Here is a 21304-nt window from a genome sequence, read left to right as displayed (position 1 = left end):
TTTCAGACAGTTTTTCAGAACTTGATTAATCCTTGCTGCTCTTTCTGTAAGCTGTTCCAGTATTTTGATATTTTCTCAGCCATGGCATGAAAACTTGCCTGCAGTATTCCAGGAATAAAGAGTGCTATCTCTAAGTGAAAACTTCCAACTTCTTTGTCCTATTTACTTCCTTTACTACCTTTGTAGCTTGCACAGCTCATCCTGGAGCACATCTCACCTATTCCTCACTGTTTTCCTGTTAATCAGACATTCTTATTGAATGAGTGTGCAAAGATTTTTATCAGAAAACATCTTTAAAGACCCTTGAAATAAAATATTTTCATACGGTTACCTTCACGATGTTTGCAACAACAAAGCCTTGGTTATGCTCTGCATCAAGTAACAACTGCTTAATGCCACGTATTCGATCACGGAAGTCCTTTGCGGTCAATAAACCTGTAATGTCTTTAACATATTCTTCATTTTCTAGTAAATTACGGGGAGCTGTTTTTCTTTTGACTTCATAGGCTTCTGTAGTCTCTCTGTTGGAAAGGAAGAAGTTACTTAGTGAACGCATAAGCACGCTGAAATAGGAGTTTTAACCTCAAAAATCTCAGTGTTTTCAGTAAAAAGTTTTCCTCTACCAGATTCAAGAGTTAGGGCTTGTTAGAAGAGCATATTTTTATGGGTTTATGCCTTTAAATCTATCACTGTGTTTTCTGAATATACGATAAGTAAGGTTCTTATTTATGTTTTTGAATATTGTGTCTATTACTAGACTGTTTCATTTTCTGTTTAACAATTTTAATGTTTTGTTCCCTGCATTTAGACAACTAAAAAGCAACACAGTATCATCTAAAACCTTCAGCATCCCCAGTTAGGATCTAAATACTTGCTGTCCAGGAAAGTGCAGAGATAATCTGCATTGTGGTTACCATTAGACATGTCTTTTTCTATAGATTCTGAACAGCAGTATCTTTAACTGATGATAACATGGACCTACTATGAAATCCAAGTGGTTTGTCCACTGTGTGCATAGGCAGTCAATAGGCAAATTAACTTCAAAGTGCAAAAAGCTATTTTAATGTTACCAATTACCCCATTTAAAAGAGCGTATCTGGGACATGTCAAGTTTTTCCATTTCCTGAAGGTATGTTTACTTTTCACAACCCTGTTGTGAATGCTTCTGTGCTCTCTGCTTGCAGTGAGGCTACTATCCTAGAGTGTAAGTTACTAGCAAGGTAAAACAGTGAAGATGATTACCTGTCAGTGATGTTGATAGTATCTCTCAAACGTCCAACGCTACGAGTATGGGAATGTCTTCCTTTTGCTGAGGGTGTATCTAATGGCAGCCCACCCAAACCCTGTACAGAGGTAAATTGCTAATTAACACGGCTAGAGAAAAAAAAAAAAGCTACAAAAAGCAGCAAAATACATCTTGTTCAGTGTATCTGCAAGCAGTAAAATCATGCAGAGGGCAGCTAAAAAGCAGCACCTTGCCATGCTGCAGTTACTTGATTACCTGGCTTGCTCTGAATGCTCTGCCCTCCTTCACTGTAGGTTCATTTTCTACCCCGAACTACCACTAGTACTCATTTACATTTCTCAGCTGTTAAACAAGAGCTTTTCCACATACCTTTTCACGTAGTTGGGCAACATGTTTCCTAATATAAGGCAAGTCCTTGGTCAACACATACTTCTCAATTGTTTTGTCAAAATCAGGATGAGTCATCATACTGAAGAGCATCTTTTGACCATAATACCTGAAGAGCAACAGACCACAACATCTACAGCTGTAAACGCAGATTTGCTTTGTATCTCTATTGATAATTATAGATGTGTATTTCCAAAATACTAAAGTACAGATAGATTTCTACCTATAGATATAGACACACATTTCATTCTCCCACAAAAAAACTGTGCTCAAGAATCGCTATTTAATCAGCAACTAAGCAAATTAATGAGAACAATCTTCCATTTCAGATGTCTTTAAATAGGATGGTCAAGCCTTATCAGTCAGACAGCATGGATCGCAGTGCCAGCAATCCCTCTGTGTCCTGCATCTCATCTGTGTCCAACAGAGTGTGTTCTTTGAGTCCCTGTACCATGTGTGCTTGCAGCCCAGAAAGCCAACCATATGCTGGGGTGCATCACCAGCAACATGGCCAGCAGGCCGTGAGAAGGGATTCATCCCCTCTACTCCACTCTGGTGAGACACCACTTGCAGCACTGCATCCAGCACTAGGGCTCCCAACATAAGGAGGGCATGGGCCTGTCAGAGCGAGACCAGAAGAGGCCAAGGAACATGCTCTGAGGGCTGAAGCACCTCTCTTATGGAGACAGGCTGAGAGAGTTGGAGTTGTTCAGCCTGTAGAAGAGAAAGCTCTGAGGAGAGCTTACAGCAGCTTCTAGTACCTAAAGTGATTGGCGAGAAAGCTGGAGAGGGGCTTTTGACATGGGCATGTAAGGGTATGACAAGGGAGAATGGCTTTAAAATGAAAGAGTGTGGGTTTAGATTAGATGTTAGGAAGAAGTTCTTCACTGTAAGGATGGTGAGGCACTGGCACAGGTTGCTCAGAGAAGGTGTGGGTGCCCCATCCCTGGCAGTGTTCAAGGCCAGGTTGGACGGGGCTTGGAGCAACTTGGTCTAGTGGAAAGTGTCCCTGCCCATGGCAGGGAGGTGGAATTACATTATCTTTAAGGTCCCTTCCAACCCAAACCATTCCATGATGCTGTGGGACTCTATGATTCAGCCACCTGGAATGTGCTTATCTTAACTATTAAACTTACTAACCTTGTTTGTTGTGAACTATCCTGTGTAAACCTGACTATTGCAGGGAAAAGCCTATCAGCGACAACTTTGATTTTAGACAGAATCCGGTCCAGGCCCATATGTTCTACAGTGTCTGAGAGGTGCCGAGCTGTGCAGCTTCTCACAGCTGAATTCAGGTGGCTAAAGAAAACACAGCTGCTTAGTAAAAACTCCTCATAGGAGTTAAACATCAATATTAATGTGCTCTACCAAATAGATTATACAAGTTTTCTTTTCTTTTTTCATCTTCAGCATAATCTGCAAGTACTATACTGGTGAAATGCAGATCCTTATTCTGGTCATATAGAGACGTGGAGCACAGGCAACTTTATTAGAAAGCGTAATCCATTTGATTAAATTTCATTTCATTCACTTAAAATCTCAAACACCTATGCTGATGAAAATGAGAGAAGAGCTGGAATTAAGTCTCAAATTTGTGTAGCAAACTAACCTTTTATGTAAGTTCTTCTATACCTACTGATCCCACATTTCAGGGTACACAATTCTGCAAATTCAAACTTCTCCAATTTTATTTTTATCTTTAGATTAAAAACTCTACTTTGAGGTCAGTTTCATTGCACAGTCAATGAGACATTTGTATGCTGCATCGGGAGATACAGGTTTGAAGGAGAGCTAAGGCATAGAATTGACTTCAAAGCCACATCAGTTGCTCCCAGCTTTTCAGTGTGACATGGAAGTCCAGCACTCTTCCTGAATAACTGTGTTCCCATTTCACCAAGATTTCATTTTCTCTGGCTCCACAAATTACCATGGCCTTACTGGATATAAAACTATCACTAGATTATACTGCACAAAGCAGCTTCGGTTTGCACAAAGACAACTAACTGAGTCTATTCCAACTGCAAATTGTGGCAGTTCAGAAGACACCCCACGCTGCAAAATCTCTCTGGTAGTGTAGCAGCTCCCATGATGAGCTCCCTGCTAACGCAGCCATCCTCTAAGCTCCTGCTGTGCTACCAAGATTAAGACTAGCTTAAGACTAGTTTTGGCTCATGCTTAGTACTTGCAGTTACGTCTATATAGCAGCCACATGTCTCAGGAGAAGGGAAACAGTAACAGACTTAACTCCTGCTGCATGCACCAAATGGAAAACAAGAACCACGAGGTGGAAAGCCCTCACTCCGCAGAAGCAAACAAGCCCCCGTACCCCATGAATGCCTGCTGCTCACGCAGAATAGTTTGAAATCTTTTGGCATCCATGTAAGACCTTAGAATTAAACTCAGTTCATACAGGTAAGAAACACGGTTTTAAAATTTCTGAAATACAATCGTTTTGAGATCAGTCTCTGAATCATGCTCTTGGATCAAGCACCTCATTCTAGAGGTGATTTTACAGCAACAGTCTTGTATCTTTAGAGCAAAAATTGCCCAATTTAGAAAATATCTTTTGTGCAATTGCAGTTGTGTCCAACAGAACTTTTCCACCTCCTACTGAAAACACATAATTTTTCTCCCAAATTTCCACTTTGAAAGGTAATTCTCACATTCACTGTTACAGCCTCTAGAGGCAACAGCTCTGAATGTGCTGCATGGGCTTTGTTGCTCATACGGCCAGAGTATTGTGAGGCCAACACTAGAAAAACTGTAACTCACAGTGCTAGGTAGGCCATCCACTGATGTGTTACACATTAAAGACATACTGTACTCCATGATTTAGACACTGCTTTGCCTGAAGTCTTCTTAGCTGTGAAGAATTTAATCCCTGCTTTAAAATGCTGTATTTGGGCTCACTGATCAGATAAATTTGATGCCCTAGATATCTGAGTTCACAAATTGGATGGGTCAAACCCTTATAAGTCTAGAAAATTCCTAAGGATAGTTCAGTGTATTTGAATCTGCCACTGAAAACGGGGAGATCAGATGTAGCCTATTATGATCATAAGTACTGCTTGTCCAAGGATTTCTGAAGATAAGATGAAAGTACATGAACAGACCACTTTATATGACTTCTGAACTAAAGCAGTGTGCAGTAACTGCCTGCTGCTCTTAAATTCACCAAAAAATCTAAATCAACCATACATGCAGGCATGATTGATAAATAATTTAAGTCCTGAGGCTGCTATTTGCCTCTCAGTTTGAAGTTCAGGTAATTGCAGTATGGTTCCCACTGGCTTTCAGGAGACAGAATCAACATACCCCACAACAACCAGCTTCACAGGAAACAAAACAGGAAACAAAACATTTTGAATCAAGGCTAAGTCTTAGATTATCTGCACAGCTACAGATCTTAAGGATTGATTCATAACATGGCATCTGAAATACTTAATGGAAGAGAGGAGAACTGTAGCCTATTACATGTCATCTAAGTCATGACAGAGAGATAAAAGATCAAGTACAAGTAGCTATATATATATGTCTAACATACTGGAATCCTTGATTAAGTGGATATATGAGGATATAAAAGAGAAAGAACAAGATACTTTACAGGGAAAGTGAAAGAAAGGAAGTCCACTTCTACTACAGACTGAGGCAAGCTAGAGGTCAAAATCAAAGCATGCAACAGGAAACAGGGGCTTGTGTTTCAGGTACTGAAGAAAAGAATGGCCACTACCACTGTAAAGGAAATTAAAATGCAGACAAAAAGACTACTAACGAGTTAAGGGTAGAGAACAGGAAATCAACCAAGACAGCTGCAGCTAAAGAATTGTAAGTTATAAATTGTCTTTCTGAATAAAAATTAGTGCTGAAAACTGAAAAGACAGTCATTTTTTCTGCAGAGCAAATGAAGAAAGAGAATGCTATGTGAGCTTTACTAGGCAAAGCAATATAGCAGTTTCCTAAGCAGTACACTAAAAGCAAAAAAATTACTTAGGTGTTGCAAAATTACAAGAAAATGTAGCAAGCTCCAAAAATCAACAGCTAACTTTTAACATAATGTATAGAAAGAGTAGGTTGGGGGTCTACTTTTTACTTCTACACCAACAAACATTGCCCTGGGTAGAAGTTTTGTAGAGCTGACTTACTATATTTTCAAATTTCTGCCTATTCTATTTTCATTTTTCTTTTAAGACTCTATTAGGTAAACTTAACCTATTCACAAGTTATTTCTATATAAAGTCTATAAGAATTACCTTTGCCCTCCATCTATAAGAGCACAAAGTGCACGTGCTGGAGTCACATTATTAACCATAGCCTTCAGTGCTTTGTCTACCTCTTCCCTTATAAATGTGTTGGATTCACCAGCTTTGTGCAAAAGGATTTTGACTGTATAATCTAGTTCTTGATCCATGCTCTTTTTCAGGTAGGTGAACAAATCCCCTAAACAGATCACAGCAGCTCGAGAAACACCTGAGCGTAAATTCTTGACCTGCACACAGGAAATACACAAACAAACAATGAATAATGTTTATAAAATATACTTTAAAATAAATAAAACTTAATGTTTCCCTTTGTAATTTTTGACATTAAAGCAACTGAGAAATATATGTCTAACTTGATGCACAATGTGTGAGAATTAAAATAAATAGACATGAAAAACATTATTATCTAAATATTTTTAGTCTTTTAGGAAATCAGGTCAAGTGTTGGTATCTGAAGTATGACCTCCTTTGCTGAACACAAACTCATCCTTACCAGATTTCAGCTTGTCTGAGAGCTATACAAAACATACACACACACAGTCAGTCAAATACTCTGATAGTAAAGTATAACCTCTTGAGCCACAGCAATGCTTGTTTCATGTAGCTTTGCAGTCAGAATAGTCGCATGGTAGGCAGACAAACATCTAACGAAGTTCAGACCTTCCATTTTCTTCTCCCTATGTAAAAAAACAAACAAAAATAATTCAAATGCAATTAAGTAACTCGATTTGCATTTTTAATAAAAATATTAAACCCTAGAATTCCAAGAAACAAAATGGCAAGCAAATCAGATTGTAAAATTAAACAATGGCATATCATGTACAAAATTCTTTCAACGTGAGTCTTTCTTTTAATGCAGTAGCAGGAGTATTTTAGCATATGAGTCTCTCCATTCTTTCCTACAGTTCTGTTCACAGCTTGCACTAGTGGCAATTGAAGCATTAGTTTCCTTCCCTGAGTTGAAAAGGTAGCAGCACTGTAGCCCCATTTCACCAGTCACAGCCCACTGAAGCCTTATATTCTAGAGGAAGTGACAGGAAGATATTGATGGGGGCCCTCTCCTGATCAATGCTTAAACTTACACAGGTCCACAAGCCTCTGAAAGCTTATCTATCAAGCCTCAATTTACAATAGCCACAGTTTCATCTAGGTTTAGACTGAAAAAAAAGCTTTTTTTCTTTTTTTCTCATAGATGACTTGCAATCCTTCTCACTACTTTTTATGTTATGTCCTTTTTGCTGTTTTATTTTGGGGTTTTTGTTTGTTTGTTTTTAAAGTTATCAAAATAAACGCCTTCTACATTACATCCAGGTTGCAGGCAGATGTTTACACCTACCAGTCATCTGCAGCTAGAAGTGTCAAGGCTTCTGTCAGTGCCGTTTCCGGCTTTGAGAAGGGCAACAGTTCCGATGTGTTCATTAATCCTGTGACTGATGGCCTCCTTTCTTTACAGTATTCTTGTGCCCTAACAGAAATTTCATCTGGGAAGTCAAGAAGCACAAGAAATCATTAGCATAATATGAAAACACTAATTCATTCCAAGGAAGAAAATATAAGAAGTTTGAGATATAGACTGCTGCTACTAAGGGACCAGGTTTCCAAAAGGACAGCTTTCCTAGTTACAACCTTGATCACTCACTCATTCATTCATGCGAATTAATTTTTTTTCAAACAGTCACCACTTTAAAGAGTGACAAACACAAAAACAGTGGATTGCCTAGTGCAGAACTAAATGCACACGTTGATGAATTCAAATCCCTTTCACCACCACCCCAAAATTACTAACCTTCTACAGCACCTCAGGGCTGTCTGTTGTACAAATAACTCATAATAAACCCAAGTGTACTTTGGAACTGCCCTACTCCACAAGTCCAAATATTTTAATAGTATTTAGTTAACTTAAACAGCTTACTAGATTGTAGAAAGGCTGGACATTTTGCCTTCTTGAAGCTGGATGTTATTTTTAATGAAGGATTCAAGGCCACATTTTCTAATGACAAGGATACATTTCTTGATGTTAATATATCCCCACAGAGATTTAACTCTAGAAAATAGTAGGAAATGTCTAAACTACAACAACAACTAACCGGAAGAAACAAACAAACAAAACAAAAATACCCACAAGTATTCCCAGTCCTAATTTGTCTTCTGAAATTTTTCTTAACTAGTCTTTCAAATATTTCCCATAAGCACTTTATTCTCCACCATTTGCTTTATAAGGCTGACAACAAATGACTAAGGAGTAAACTACAGTGTAAAATTAATTCTAGTAATACCCTATTCACACTAAACAGTCGCAATTGCTTTGTAGTTATCACAGAATTTTCGTGTCCATTTCAGCAGCATTGAAAAGTGTGTTATTCAAGACAAACACTAATTCTCACTTTCTGCTGTCTTTATCTCTGGTTCATTCGGTTCAAGGTTTTCCCCAGGTTTTTGATCCTTTCCTCCAAGGTCTTTGACAACCTGATATTCTTTATGATTGTATTCCTTTTCTTTTCTTCCATTCCGCTTCATCTTATCCTGGGCACATTTTGACAACGCAACTCTATTCTGAAAAAAATTAATTCACCCATTATAATATGCAATATAGCGCACAAATTACTCAATAACTTACCCAGTTGTTTATATTGTCTAAGGTAAGCATGGAAAATTATTATTTTCACCCTTATTCTACAGAGCAAAAGGAAATCATTCACACAAATATTAAATCCAAGCCCCAAAAGCGACCTGACTGCATGCCTTTTGCACAGTAAATGGTCCTACAAGCACTTTAGGCACTGGGAGCTCCTCTAAGGTCTCCCCAGATCTTTCTCTTCTCCAGGCTAAAGAACTGCAGCTCTCTCAGCCTGTCTCTATAGCAGAGATGCTCCAGCTTTGTGGAGAGCATCCTTGTGGCCTCATCTGGACTTGCTCCAACAGGGCCGTGTCCTTCTTACATTGGGGTCCCTGAAGTCACAATAGTGAGAACAGAAGCTGTATAAAGGCCCACAGTTTTGCACTGGTACTACAGTAACTGAAAAAATTACGACTTCAGCTCTGAAAAAAGCAAGGGAAACTAAGATGTCTGGAACATGGGAAGTGTGCTTCCACATCAGTTTTTATTGCTTTATTTAGCATCTATCAGACACCCAATGGTATCTCACAGAAATCTGCTTACTGGTGACAGTGTCACAAAACTTAAGTCAGAAACATAATTTTCTGGCTATCGATTGGAAAAAAAAACCCTCCACAATTTATATGCTGTACATATTTAAACTAACCTCTTCCTGGTCCACTTCCTCACCATCCACAGTTAACTCTGAAAGATCAGCTGCTGCAAGCTTCCCATCTGCTTTATTCAGCCTCATGTCCTTGCACTCTTCCTTTCTCCGCTTTGTCAAATTTAATTCAACCTTATCTGGCAGCAGGCGGGGAATGGGAGGGATGGGTTTTGTCCCATTCAGGGGCCTGCAGGGGGCTGGCTGCCTCACCAGGATGGGTTTCAGCTGCAGAGGAGCACGTTTCTCCTGCAAATTCTCCCCTGGAGGAGACACAAGCAGAAGTCAGTCCTTTGCAGGGGTGGGCAGGATTACAGCACACACCAGAATAAACTTGATGTGTCATTTCTATATTACACCAGAAAACACCCTTTACAATGAGCTGAGCGTTAAAGAAAAGAAAAAAACCCACACAATTTAATTTACTATTATAAATACATTTCAACAACATCTTGTTTGGTACCTTTAAAAAGTAGTTGCCTTCCTTAATTAAGAAAAAAGAATAGTGCCCTGACAAACTGTCCTGTAAGCTGCTGTAATGACAATAAAGTTACTGCAAAGAAACAGGAAAAAAAACCCAAATGAAATGCGTATGGACAACATACACAAAATCAGCAAGTGATGAGCACACAAGCTATTTTTAATCTAATACTAGATTGCCTTTAGTAAGTATTTGAAAGAAAAAAGCTAAATTGGTAAAGCAACTGTAATTAAATCAAAACTATTTCAGGTTAAGCAAAATCTACACGAGGTCTTCAAAGACAGTAAATCAGACCATGAACAGCAGTCTCTGCCACTAGCTGTCAGTATAAATTGGGAGGAAATCTGCACAGGTTCTACTTATTAGAGACATAGTTGTTTGTCAGCAGGTTTTATAGAGCTCTTCTGAGTGCGGAGAATTCCATATTTCCATTTCCAAATGCAAATAAAGAGGCAAGAAGGCCAAATGCAATGAGTAATATTCTTCTTGCATAGGTACTGCATAGTGCTTTCTTGAAAAGCACTAGATTTGAAGGTTTGTTTTTATCTTAGTTTGAAGAAAAACTTTTCCCGGATTACAATAAAAAGATAGAGCTGTAGCATATTATGCTTTATGACAAGGCTTGAAGACTTGACTTTTTATGAGAAGCCTCCAGTGATGTGGCTAGACTAATGAACCTATCAAGCTCTCATGCTTTTAATTGCAATTGGGGCGTTTCATAATTCCCCATTTACCTGCCACTGTCGGTTTTCTGACCACTTGAGGTCACTCAGAATGAAAGGTGAGATGTTTTCCCGTTATGTTGCCAACCTTCCTACCTGTATTGTCTCCTGACTTTTGACTGAGAAGCTGTTTCTGTGAGCTAGGCTTAAGCAGTCCTTCAAAGCTTTTAAGAAGCCAGGAATTGAGAACTTCATGGTATTACCTTGTGACTTCCTTGGAGAGTCAGCTGGGGAGGAGACGTGTTTTGGGCTGTTCCTGGGTGATGACAGAGGGCAAGTTGGCAGAGTGAAGGTGCCCTGGCTTGCATTAGGACCTTGGAAGGGCACTGTATTCTCTGCTTGATTGCAAAAACTTCTCTGGGTCTTGCTGGAAAAATTTAGGCTGGTACAACCTAAGCAAAGAAAAAGAAAATAGTACTTGTGGCAATTAGCCTCTTTGACAGCTCTTGTAATAAAAGAACACACCATCTTCACAATCCAAAACTGAAGGTCAGCATCCTACCCACACAAACAAACAAATCTGCTACCTTTATTTTGCAAATTGCATTGTCCCCCAAAACATCAATTTCCTTTTTTGCATTTGATCAAACGAGTTTACGACTAAGCTGTTTCCCAGTCATGTTTTAAAGAACTAGATTCTGAAAACAAATTATGCAAGAGGATTGAACAGTTCTGTTGCTTGCTGCTCCACATCGCGAGGCTGCATCGCATAAAATTTGCAACCATCACTCTCAAAACTCAGTGATACAAGAGTACAAATAAAGCACAAATGTTATAAATCCTACTCCCTTAAAAAAAAAACATAAATTTCTTTTTTTCCCCCCCCAAAAACAGTAGATCAACAATAGAAAGATAAGCGTAGATGTGGAACTATACCATTTTAAGTGTTTCCCATAAAAAGCAGACACATGTTCCCCCACATGCACTTAAGCTTTTAACTATGCAAGTGAAAATGAGGACAAGTTTTAACAAAGTTCCTGATGGCCTCTGGCAGGATCACTGTATGCTAGGCCACCTCAGCAGTCTTGTTGAGAGAACAGCCCTGCAAACAATTCCACTGGCACAACCAGAAGAATGGTAAAGCATAACCTGGGAATGAGAGCAAGTGACAACGTGAGTCACACTCAGAGAGCCTGCTAGTCATCTGTGTCACTCCAAAGCAAATCACTCAATTGTGCTTTTAGTTACAGCACAAAAAAAAATCTCTTCATAAATCAGACCGCTACAAGCTCTCTGTCTCCTGCTCCTGCTGCTTTCCAAAGCTACAGCACCCCAGTGCTCTCCAGATACCCCAAGGCAGCCAAACTAAGACAGCCAAATCAGCTGTGGGTTGTATTACTGAAGAAAGGCTCAGTTAATAGTAATATGTGGCATAAAAACTGTTTGCGGAGATACAAATCAGCAAGTGTGGGCAAAGTACCTGCCAGTCTTCTGAAGACCAAGGCTAAGAGAACATTAACTACAGTTAGAGAGGCAAAAAACAAGGAAGAAATTTCTCCTTTCTTCCCATAGGAACAAAAAACAGTGTCTAGAGTCCACCAGTGGCTAGCAGCAAATGAAGTTCCTACATATCTTCCACCAAGACTGTCAGATCTACTCCCTGTACAACACATCTGGACTGCTCAAAGCATCTTTGTCCATAGATTTGGTATCATTACCATCTATTCATAGACTCACAGAATCAAGTGTGGTTTGGATTGGAAGAGACCTTAAAGCTCACCTAGTTTCAGCCCCGTGCCATATGCAGGGACACCTGCCACTAGAGCAGTCTCAACTCCCTAGTCTCACTTTTGTAGCTAGTAGCAAAACCCACCTAACACAGCAGCATCCTGGGTGTGTGTCTAGTGAAAACTATAGAGAGACGACCACAGATTAAAAGAATTAAAAGCTTTGCATGCACCAACACAGTGTCTCTGCAGCACACCAAGCTCATTTTCCCATACCTGCTGTGCTCAGCAGACAGGAGTACCCTGTGCCTCATCCTGCACAAGTTTCTGCTGAGAAACCCTGCCTGCCCCCACACCTCAGAGGGGACCAATGGGGGTATATTAACCAGGGCAAGGCTCAGCCTTGATCCCTGCTGTTAAACAGTTGGGAATGGTCTGACCTATAACAGTAACAGAACTCTAAAAATCAACTCTTCAAAAAAAATTCCAATTCTGTTACAGTGCCACCTTCTGCCCAGCACCCTGACATAGGCAGATACCAGAGGTGTGAGTTGCAAATTAAAATCACAAATGAAAAGCACTGCACAGGAGGGAGGCACAATTTGTCTGAATAGGGATGGAACAACATTCTAGCAATAGGTTGTTATTTTTCCTTAAGGCAGCATAGAAATAGAGACTTTTCCAAAGTAACATGCACTGACTTATGTGATACAGTTAGAACTCATATACCTTTGTCTTGCTGACAGTTACTTAATCCTAAAAATTGTAGATCAGATTCTACACTACCACTCTTTCCACGTGTCTGTGTGTATCCAAGTTTTCCACATTTCCCTGATATTTGCGGCTGATGAGAGCCCACAGGACCTTTCAAAAGAAAAACACAAGTAACTAAATAGATACTTAATATATGGTACTCAACAAAAAAAATAGTCAATAATATTTAATAATGCATTAAGACTTCATCTAAATTTCAGTGTAAAATACAACTGTTTTTAAAGTACTGAACTCAAGAGTTTCTAAGCAACCTCGTAATAGTGTTCATAAGCACAGACTGGAAAAATGGCTGGCCATTCTTCCAGGATACTTTTCCAACTGAGAATTGCAGGGGTCAAAAGAAAAATCCTGAACAATGCTCCCCCCTAAGACAACACCTTAAAACCCCAAAACACAAAGAGTTTCTTTAGACTTCACTCACAGCGTAACAGTGAGCAAACTTGGCATGCCACACATGTCCATGCCCCTCAGAAAAAGCTGAGAAATGCAACCTCCTGCCAAGTGAAGAGAGTAAGACAGGCCCGGTCTCGCCCAGTCCTTTCACACGCCTCTTGGCCATTAAAATACAAAACACTGAGCCCGCACTTCTAGTGTAAATTAAGTGGAACGCTATACTGACAGTCTTCTACAGAACTGCTTTTTAAAACCATGATACAGTCCTTTAAAACAATCTTTAGAGCTCACTCTAAAAATTCTGGGCCTCCTTACCTGCAATTCATATTGAATTTTATAGTGTGAAAGAACATTGGCTGCATTACTCTGTTGCTGACCTACACGGTACTTCTTTTTCCTAATTTTGCAAATACTGCAGCAAGCTCAGGCCTTTTGTAGTTAGGGAGACAAAAAAAGGAAGGCCTTTTGTTCCCCTAACCACACTATTTCTTTTTGTATTTGCCATCTGCAAAAACCCTGATCTATAAACTCTTTTGGATCTATCTAAACTAGTGGAAATCTGTGTGTGCAGCAAGACTGGAAGAGAACAGTCTAACTTTTGAGATGGCATACACTTCTCCCGGAGCACAGATGAGACCACTGCTGCTTGCTCCATTTGGAGGCATAAGCCCTGTGCCTGGTACTCAACTCTTCATAGTAAATGAAAATAAATAACAAAACAAATAATAAACAAATGATAAGTCATGACCATGAAGCTACAAATTTATACACAGCTTCTTCTAAATCTGTTTTGCAAATGGCAGATCGAACACATTTCTGTGTTAATACTTACCAGCACAGACAGAAGAATGCTCTGAGTTAAAATCTATGCTATTCTGAATGAAATTCCCTGAAGTTCTTTTTCTACTAAAATGTAACTCATCACTGACTGGTACTCCTTGAGAGGGCCTTAACTCTGGAAAATGAAGTAAATCACTGGATGTAGGGAACTGCAGGAAAAAGGAAAATTAAAAAAAAAAAAAGCATTCATGTGTGTGAAATGAATGTAGAAACCTTTTCTGTATGAGCAGCAGACTGACCCACATAACTTTGTCATTGAGACCCCACCACAGCCCAGACGAGTCTCTCTTTACAATAAAGCTACACAAACCGCTGTCAATATGTGCAGGAAGACAGAATCGATGGAAAATAAAGGGGTTTCTTCCCTATAACTTAGACAATGAAAAGCAGGAGAGTGTGCACATGAGCCTTATCTGTCACCCACAGAAGCCAGTAGGATGCATGTATATATTTGCAGAAAAAGCACAATGAACAAAAGAGCAAGAAGCCAAAAAGGTTTCTACAGAAAACCAAAGCAGACATCAAGAATGGTGCCACTGGGACAGAGCAGAAGCTCTCAGCTCCAGCTTTCCCAAGCCTCCTGTGCATTTATTGCCTGTGCACTGCAACGCAGGTGGACAGGAACTGCAAAATGCACTGAAATGACAGCCCATGGACAGAAACCACTTGGGCGCAGGCACATGCTCTAGCAGCCTTGTTCCACAGCTCCCTGAAATGTTGGCTGCAAGGATGGCATGAGAATGAGGAGGAGAGGAGAGCTGCCCTCATTGCCCTGGGCACTGATCAGGGCTGGGACATCCCTGTGTGCCTTCCACCTCATCCTCTCACAGCGACCTTGAGGCGGGCAACTGCCTAAACCCAAAGCGCTACTCGAGTTTAAGAAATAACCTAATTCTATTTTCCAGCGTTAAACTGTCGTGTCCAACCCTTTATTGCAAGATTGGTGACATAAGATGTGAAGCCTTGCACTGCTGTGAAACTAAGCATTAGGTTTGCTGCAGTGTGGCCAGGTCAGCAGTTCAAAAAATCAGATCTCTCACACAAAAGAGACATGTTGGAATTTTTTAAAATCATAAAAGTTAGCACTGAGCACCATGGTTCTTCAATGCAAACTGCCAAGACTTCTTTTGTTAATAAGAGGCAGTTGGTTTTTAAATGCAAAACGTTTGGATGAAAGTTTTCTCAGCTATGCAATAGTTTCTGTATTTTAAGCATTTTATAGCTGGTTTCTATGTCTTACTGTAATACAGGTTGACACTACTCACACAGAGGAGGAAAAAAAAACCCAACAACAAAAACTGGTAGAGAACTATACTAGACGTCACTTATAAAAATTAAACATTAACATTCTGGATTATGTACATTAGCTACGTAAGCATCTAAATAGCAGCTATTTGAGGCATGAAAACAGCATGCTTCAGATTTAGTCTAAAAGCTGTATCTAGTCATATCAGTATCTTATAATGAGAACCTGTTATAGGTGAAGTCTGAATAACGTAAAAACTTAGCAAAGAAAAGTTAATGTTTTAAATAAAGGCTTATTGCTTTCTGATTTAATTAGTAAAAATCAGTAATTTAAATCATTTCCAGGCTATGTTAACTCTGGTCTCCCCTTTTACAGACAAGGCTCCACACAGAGGCCAAAAGAGAAGACTGAACAGAAATGGAAATATTTATGCAGTATTGGAAAGAACAGCATCACCTGAATGAAGTCTGAAAAACTCCTTTCCTCAATATACTGGTTGTGTGAGTAGAGAATTTGTAGTCTAGCACATACACAGTACATTCATTTATAAAACTATGTATTTTTTTTCATTTCACTGAAGATCTGAGTTCACGGTAAAGATGGATTCTCAATCTGAGAACTTCACAAAAAATCTTGCAGTATGAAAGTGCAGTTCTCCATTAGTCTGCAATTCAATTATCTCTCAATTCTCAGCCCTGCCCACACAATGCAATTTGTGTTTGACAACACAAGGAGGAACCAGTCAGTGGCAAACTCCACACATACAGGGTCCAGCCAGCCCTGAGGTCTGCTAAATGTTCCATGCACCAGGATAAAGCTCATGGTCATTTAACAGTGTCTTGAAAGTTAAATGATAGGGTCAAATAAACAGCAGCTAAATGTTCTAATTTAATATCATGATGGGATTTAATTTAATACTGTAACAGTGTTTCAGAAAAGCGTCACAAAATAAAGCACAGACTAGAACTTGAAGCAGCACACTCAGATGAGTAGCATGATTATGAGCAAACACTAACTGTATCTAAATCATTGTAACATTTACTTTGTTACGTGGTATCTGAAAAATAGAATTCTTTATGGTTATGGAATATAGACATAAACCTAAGAATTTCAACAAAACCTCTAAGTCCCTTCCAAGCAGAAAAGATTCACAATGCCTTAGCAAGATACACATACAAGCCAAGAGAAAACTCCACATTGCTCAGACGAGACTCCTCTTGAAAACAAACTTCACAATTCAAACTTTTAAACTACATATTTCTAATTCTCCTCCCTCCAAGATTGGCCCCCTGTAAAAACAAAAAACCCCTAAACTTGCATATGGTACATATCAGCAGTAAATAAATCAGTGAAGCAGCAACGTGCCTGTATTCCCATTTAGTGCTTTAAAAACCCAACCACTCCCAAAGGGATAGCTGCTCATGGCTGTGCTGAGTGCCAAGGTATACAGCTACATGGACACTGCCTCTTGAATGAAACAGCTTCCCTGTTCCTGGGAGGGGTTCTGTGGTTAACAAAAATGGCAAAAATGTTGTCTTTGCTTGCAAAAATGCATGTCCCAATTTACTGCTGCACACTGCATTTCACAGGCTCCAAGTTCAGCAGACAGGATTAAAGTCATCCCCGTAACAAGTCAAAAGTCTCAAGTCTAAAGCTTTTCAAGCAAATCCACCAAAATGCTTAAAAGCCTAAAACTTCACATAAAATCTTCCTCCCTGAAAGCCAGCACTAATGCAGGACCAGACTTTTTATCAGGCATCAAGGATTAGACTCCGAGTATTTGCAGACAACTGCTTAAAGTACAAGGCAGCAAGGGAGAATTTAAGGAACCTTGATACAGAATGGATCAGTCTGAATCCCATTTTTAGTGGAAGATGGCACAAGGAGTCCAGCAGGTATGAAATGATTTAGTAAGACTGGCACAGGGAATATGAAGCTTTGCAAAGAGTAAGAAACAAGTTCCGGTGGCTATACAGCAAGAAAAATGGCTTCAATTACAGCAGCTGTACCAGTTAACACTAGGCAGTGCTGGCTTTCTATCACCTGAGTGACACCAGTTTTACTTTACAAATGAGAAAAAAAGAACAGCGGGTTCCAGGTTAATACAAGTCAGGATAAAAGATGAGATGAAAACTCAGCGTTCTGCTTCTGCCATCAGCCGGCTAGAAAACGCCATTTTCAACCTAAGTACCTTTCACTCCACTACTAAATGTTACTTGTACAAATTCCTTACACCCCATTTCTCCATACAGACAAAACCAGATCTGCAGAAGAAGCAAATTACACAATGCTGACATGATTGCACAGCTTTGCTCAGTTGTTCCAATGCCAGCTACAGGAATAAAAACTGTCTGCTTTCTTGTATGCAAATTCTAGTTACAGCGGTTATAAATTCACTAAACACAGGTACGCAGGCTGGTGGCAAATAAAAGCAAACCCAAACTGTCAGATTTTTTACTGACGTAGATGACAGAACCTGGCAAAGGGATTTCTTGAAAGGTTTCAGGTTCATTTAAATCCCAATAGTACCACCAATGTCAGAAAATATTTGAATCTAGTTACCAAAAGAACTACTAACTTGGTTACCAAAGCACAGCCCTTGTAAGACACCCATCACTGACAAACGCTCTGTTCTTACATTCCCTTCACAGCTGAGCAGAGGCATCTGGTGCCACCACAAAAGGTGCTCCTGATCAAAACACACTACCAAGGAGAGAGCAGCAACAGAACCAATATAGAATCATATATCTCCAAAATACTCTCCCAGCCTCCAGAAAAAACACAGCTGAAATCCCACTTCAGCTTGCAGTGAAAGGAAGCTTTATCAGACCGACAGGCCAACCTCCATGTCCCTTTAATTCTTGTTATCACTGTGGAAAAGAGAGAGCATTTGTTTCCTAAAACTAATCTCACAGATCATTTGAACGCTCACTAAGGTCTTTGTAAAGTCCAGCTAATAAGTTCTCTGGTTATCAGATCAGTATGTAAATGGAGAAGAATCCCACACATATTGCCAAGTAGGGCAGTTTTGGGAAATTGCATATAGTTAGTGGATGCTTCATAACAGTTTAAAATATCATTAGAATGTTCAAAAGCTTTTGCTTCCCTCCAGAGTGCAGGGGGAAGATGCACTATTTTCGACAGCGGGTACAGGGATCCACAGTGTACATATTTCACACGGGACAGGATACTAGTTGTCAGAAATAAGACCCGCAGATCTAATAAAGACTGTTCTAAATGCTATATACCCCACAAGTGCCACATTTTGGTAAGTGCATCTCAAGGCAGAGCACTGCTGAGCTATGCCACTGGTGCTGGCTCCCTTTCCAGCAAACCTCCAGGCCTGCATGACTTATTCCAAGTTAGCCATAGTACCGGGGCAAAGAAGCTCCTCAGGTGACCAAACAGCCTTCTCCAGGCCTTTGATGGCCCTCTGGCTCTGAAAGAGACAGCTGGAGGCACTAGTTTCCTGAGAAAGGCCCTACAGCGTTTACCTGTCAGTCATGTTTTCTTCTCCCATTGCAAGCAGGGAGAAGACTTCTTTCTGAGCGCAGAAGGGCAGCCCCTGGAAGTTGAGGCGGTGGCAGAGCAAGCACCTCCTACTCCAGAGTTTCTCATCAGGTTATTTATAAGGTTGAACATAGCTACAGTCTCATGCAGATATAACAAATAAAGAGGAACTCTGCGCTGGCACCTCTGGTGTCCAGTTCACCATCAATACCACCACTGCTCGAGGTGGCAGCCACATGTGTCACCACAGTCACAAATGGACTTTGGGCTATGCAGAAACTTACCATGCAGGATGGACTCGCAACCCTTGGCTGTGTTTGTCAGTGTCAAATTGCCCTTTTGAATCCTGCATCAAAGCTGGGAACTATCAGTTTGCAGATAGGCACAAAACAAAATCACTTTCAAAGGACTTCAGGGATTACAGAGAAATATTTCATTTAACTTCTCTGACAGAAGCTGCATTTAGACAAACCTTTCCCAGAATCACAGAATCCCAAGGGTTGGAAGGGACCTCAAAAGATCATCTAGTCCAATCCGCCTGCAAGAGCAGGGTAACCTAGAGTACATCACAGAGGAACTTGTCCAGGCGGGCCTTGAATATCTCCAATGTAGGAGATTCCACAACCCCCCTGGGCAACCTGTTCCAGTGCTCTGTCACTCTCACAGTAAAGAAGTTCTTCCTGATGTTAACATGGAACCACCTATGCTCCAGTTTACACCCATTGCCCCTTGTCCTACCACTGGATATCACTGAAGAAGCCCTAGCTCCATCATCCTGACTCCCACCCTTTACATATCTGTAAACACTGATGAGGTCACCCCTCAGTCTCCTCCAAGCTAAAGAGACCCAGCTCCCTCAGCCTCTCCTCATAAGGGAGATGTTCCACTCCCTTCATCATCTTTGGGGCTCTGCGCTGGACTCTTTCAAGCAATTCCCTGTCCTTCTTGAACTGAGGGGCCCAGAACTGGACACAATTATGTGCTTTAACTACAGTATATTTTTAGTACACATTAACTTACACATGTTCTACTTCACAACATATCTGATCAGGGAAGGCTAGACATGGCCTTGGACAATCACTGTGGAATGGGACCCTAAAAATACTAGTAGAAAAAAAACTTTAAACATTAAGCTAATTTCATGCATCCTTTCAGACAGAATGGCTCCAAAAGTTAATTTTTAAGCAAATTAATTTCAAAGGAATGCCTGAAATAATTATTAATTGTTTACATTTACAGGAACAAGTTGAACACTCAAATTTTATGCATGATTTACCTTTCTCAAAATAGTTCTCAAGAGATACAGGGCTAACTTACTTTCCCTCCCCCTGTTTTAACTGCTAAATGCCCCAAGGAAAAGAGCTTTATTTCTAGAGCTTACAGCAACTTCTTCCAGTTAAGAAGGAATATCTTCAAGTACAGAAAACACTGTACGACTTGTCCTAGCGTGTCTTAAGTGAAAACACAGTTCACTTACTGGCATTGCAGATACAGACATGCCACACGATAAAAGCAGTTTCATGGCACAGATGTAACAAAACAAGCACCGTCAAGAAGCCAGCAAACACTAGCAAAAATCACAAAGCCAAATAAAAATATGTCCCTTGCCCTGGAGAGTTGTATAATCTGTTCAGACAGATGTAAGAATAAGGTAAGAAAAATGATCAGGATGCGAGGACAGGGCAACAAAGCTGTCAACCTGCAGCAATCCGCAAACATTTCAGTACTTAAACCACCACGTTGTTTAAATTTCCTTTACAGGAAATGTGGAACTAGCCCCTAGGACTCAAAGTCTCAAAACCAGAGAAGCTGTGGCTGTCCCATCCCTGGTAGTGTTCCAAGGCCAGTTGGAGAGGTCTTGGAGCAACCTTGTCTAGTGGAAGATGTCCCTGTCCATAGCAAGGGGGTTGGAACTGGATGTGCTGTAAAGTCCTTTCCAACCCAAACCATCCTGTGATTCTATGATATAATAAAAAAATCTTTTATCATATTAGTACCAAGGGTGTTCCCTAGTAAACAGAGTACCTCATCATCACTGACTTGAAGCCATGAGTATGTAGTCACTTCCCCATGTCAAATCTAAGTTCATATCGTTTCTAAATGCACTTTACATACAAAGCAAAATAGAAACCATAAATTAATTGCTTTCTCTCCCTGTTTTCAAGGTTGGAAACTTCCAGCACTCCCTACAATTTACAGGGATAAATACATATTAATAACTATTATTTCTACAAGTTGCATTAGTTAATACTGAAAAGCTGTTTCAAAAAGAAAAACCTTCTCACTCTAGAGATGTTTTCTAGCTAACTTGTTCTCCAGACCCTATTTGCATTGTAGATGGCCCCAGAGAACTTAATTGCCTGATTCTTCAACTGAAGGAGATACAGATGACTTTCGCAGTTTGAATAAAGGCAATATATACACCAAAGGAGGACAAGAGTATGTGTGCATACATGAACTTCAAGGTTTTTACACTACAATAGTGTTAACTCACATTTCTTTATATTAAGAAAGTTTAT

At 40.0% G+C, this 21304-nt stretch overlaps 1 protein-coding gene across 4 annotated transcripts in view; it reads right to left on the bottom strand.

The window, feature by feature from the left end:
- Positions 1-21304, bottom strand: part of LOC117436045 (TOG array regulator of axonemal microtubules protein 1-like) — a 54056-nt gene that overhangs the window by 4304 nt on the left and 28448 nt on the right. For 3 of the 4 annotated variants that reach the window (XM_034061765.1, XM_034061766.1, XM_034061767.1), the window contains 12 exons: positions 14022-14178; positions 12752-12886; positions 10559-10747; positions 9156-9415; positions 8277-8445; positions 7229-7373; positions 6464-6569; positions 5884-6119; positions 2774-2932; positions 1616-1742; positions 1243-1343; positions 332-521 (listed from right to left, as the gene is read on the bottom strand). In XM_034061765.1, coding sequence (XP_033917656.1) covers positions 332-521; positions 1243-1343; positions 1616-1742; positions 2774-2932; positions 5884-6119; positions 6464-6569; positions 7229-7373; positions 8277-8445; positions 9156-9415; positions 10559-10747; positions 12752-12886; positions 14022-14178 — 1974 coding nt within the window. The remainder of the gene's footprint in view (positions 1-331; positions 522-1242; positions 1344-1615; positions 1743-2773; positions 2933-5883; positions 6120-6463; positions 6570-7228; positions 7374-8276; positions 8446-9155; positions 9416-10558; positions 10748-12751; positions 12887-14021; positions 14179-21304) is intronic. The other variant, XM_034061768.1, reaches the window with a different exon arrangement.

The sequence above is a fragment of the Melopsittacus undulatus genome, chromosome 4, assembly GCF_012275295.1.
Source record: "Melopsittacus undulatus isolate bMelUnd1 chromosome 4, bMelUnd1.mat.Z, whole genome shotgun sequence".
NCBI classification, from domain to species: domain Eukaryota; kingdom Metazoa; phylum Chordata; class Aves; order Psittaciformes; family Psittaculidae; genus Melopsittacus; species Melopsittacus undulatus.
The sequence above is the reverse complement of the archived record's forward strand: the minus strand, read 5'-3'. Positions and strand labels throughout refer to the sequence as shown.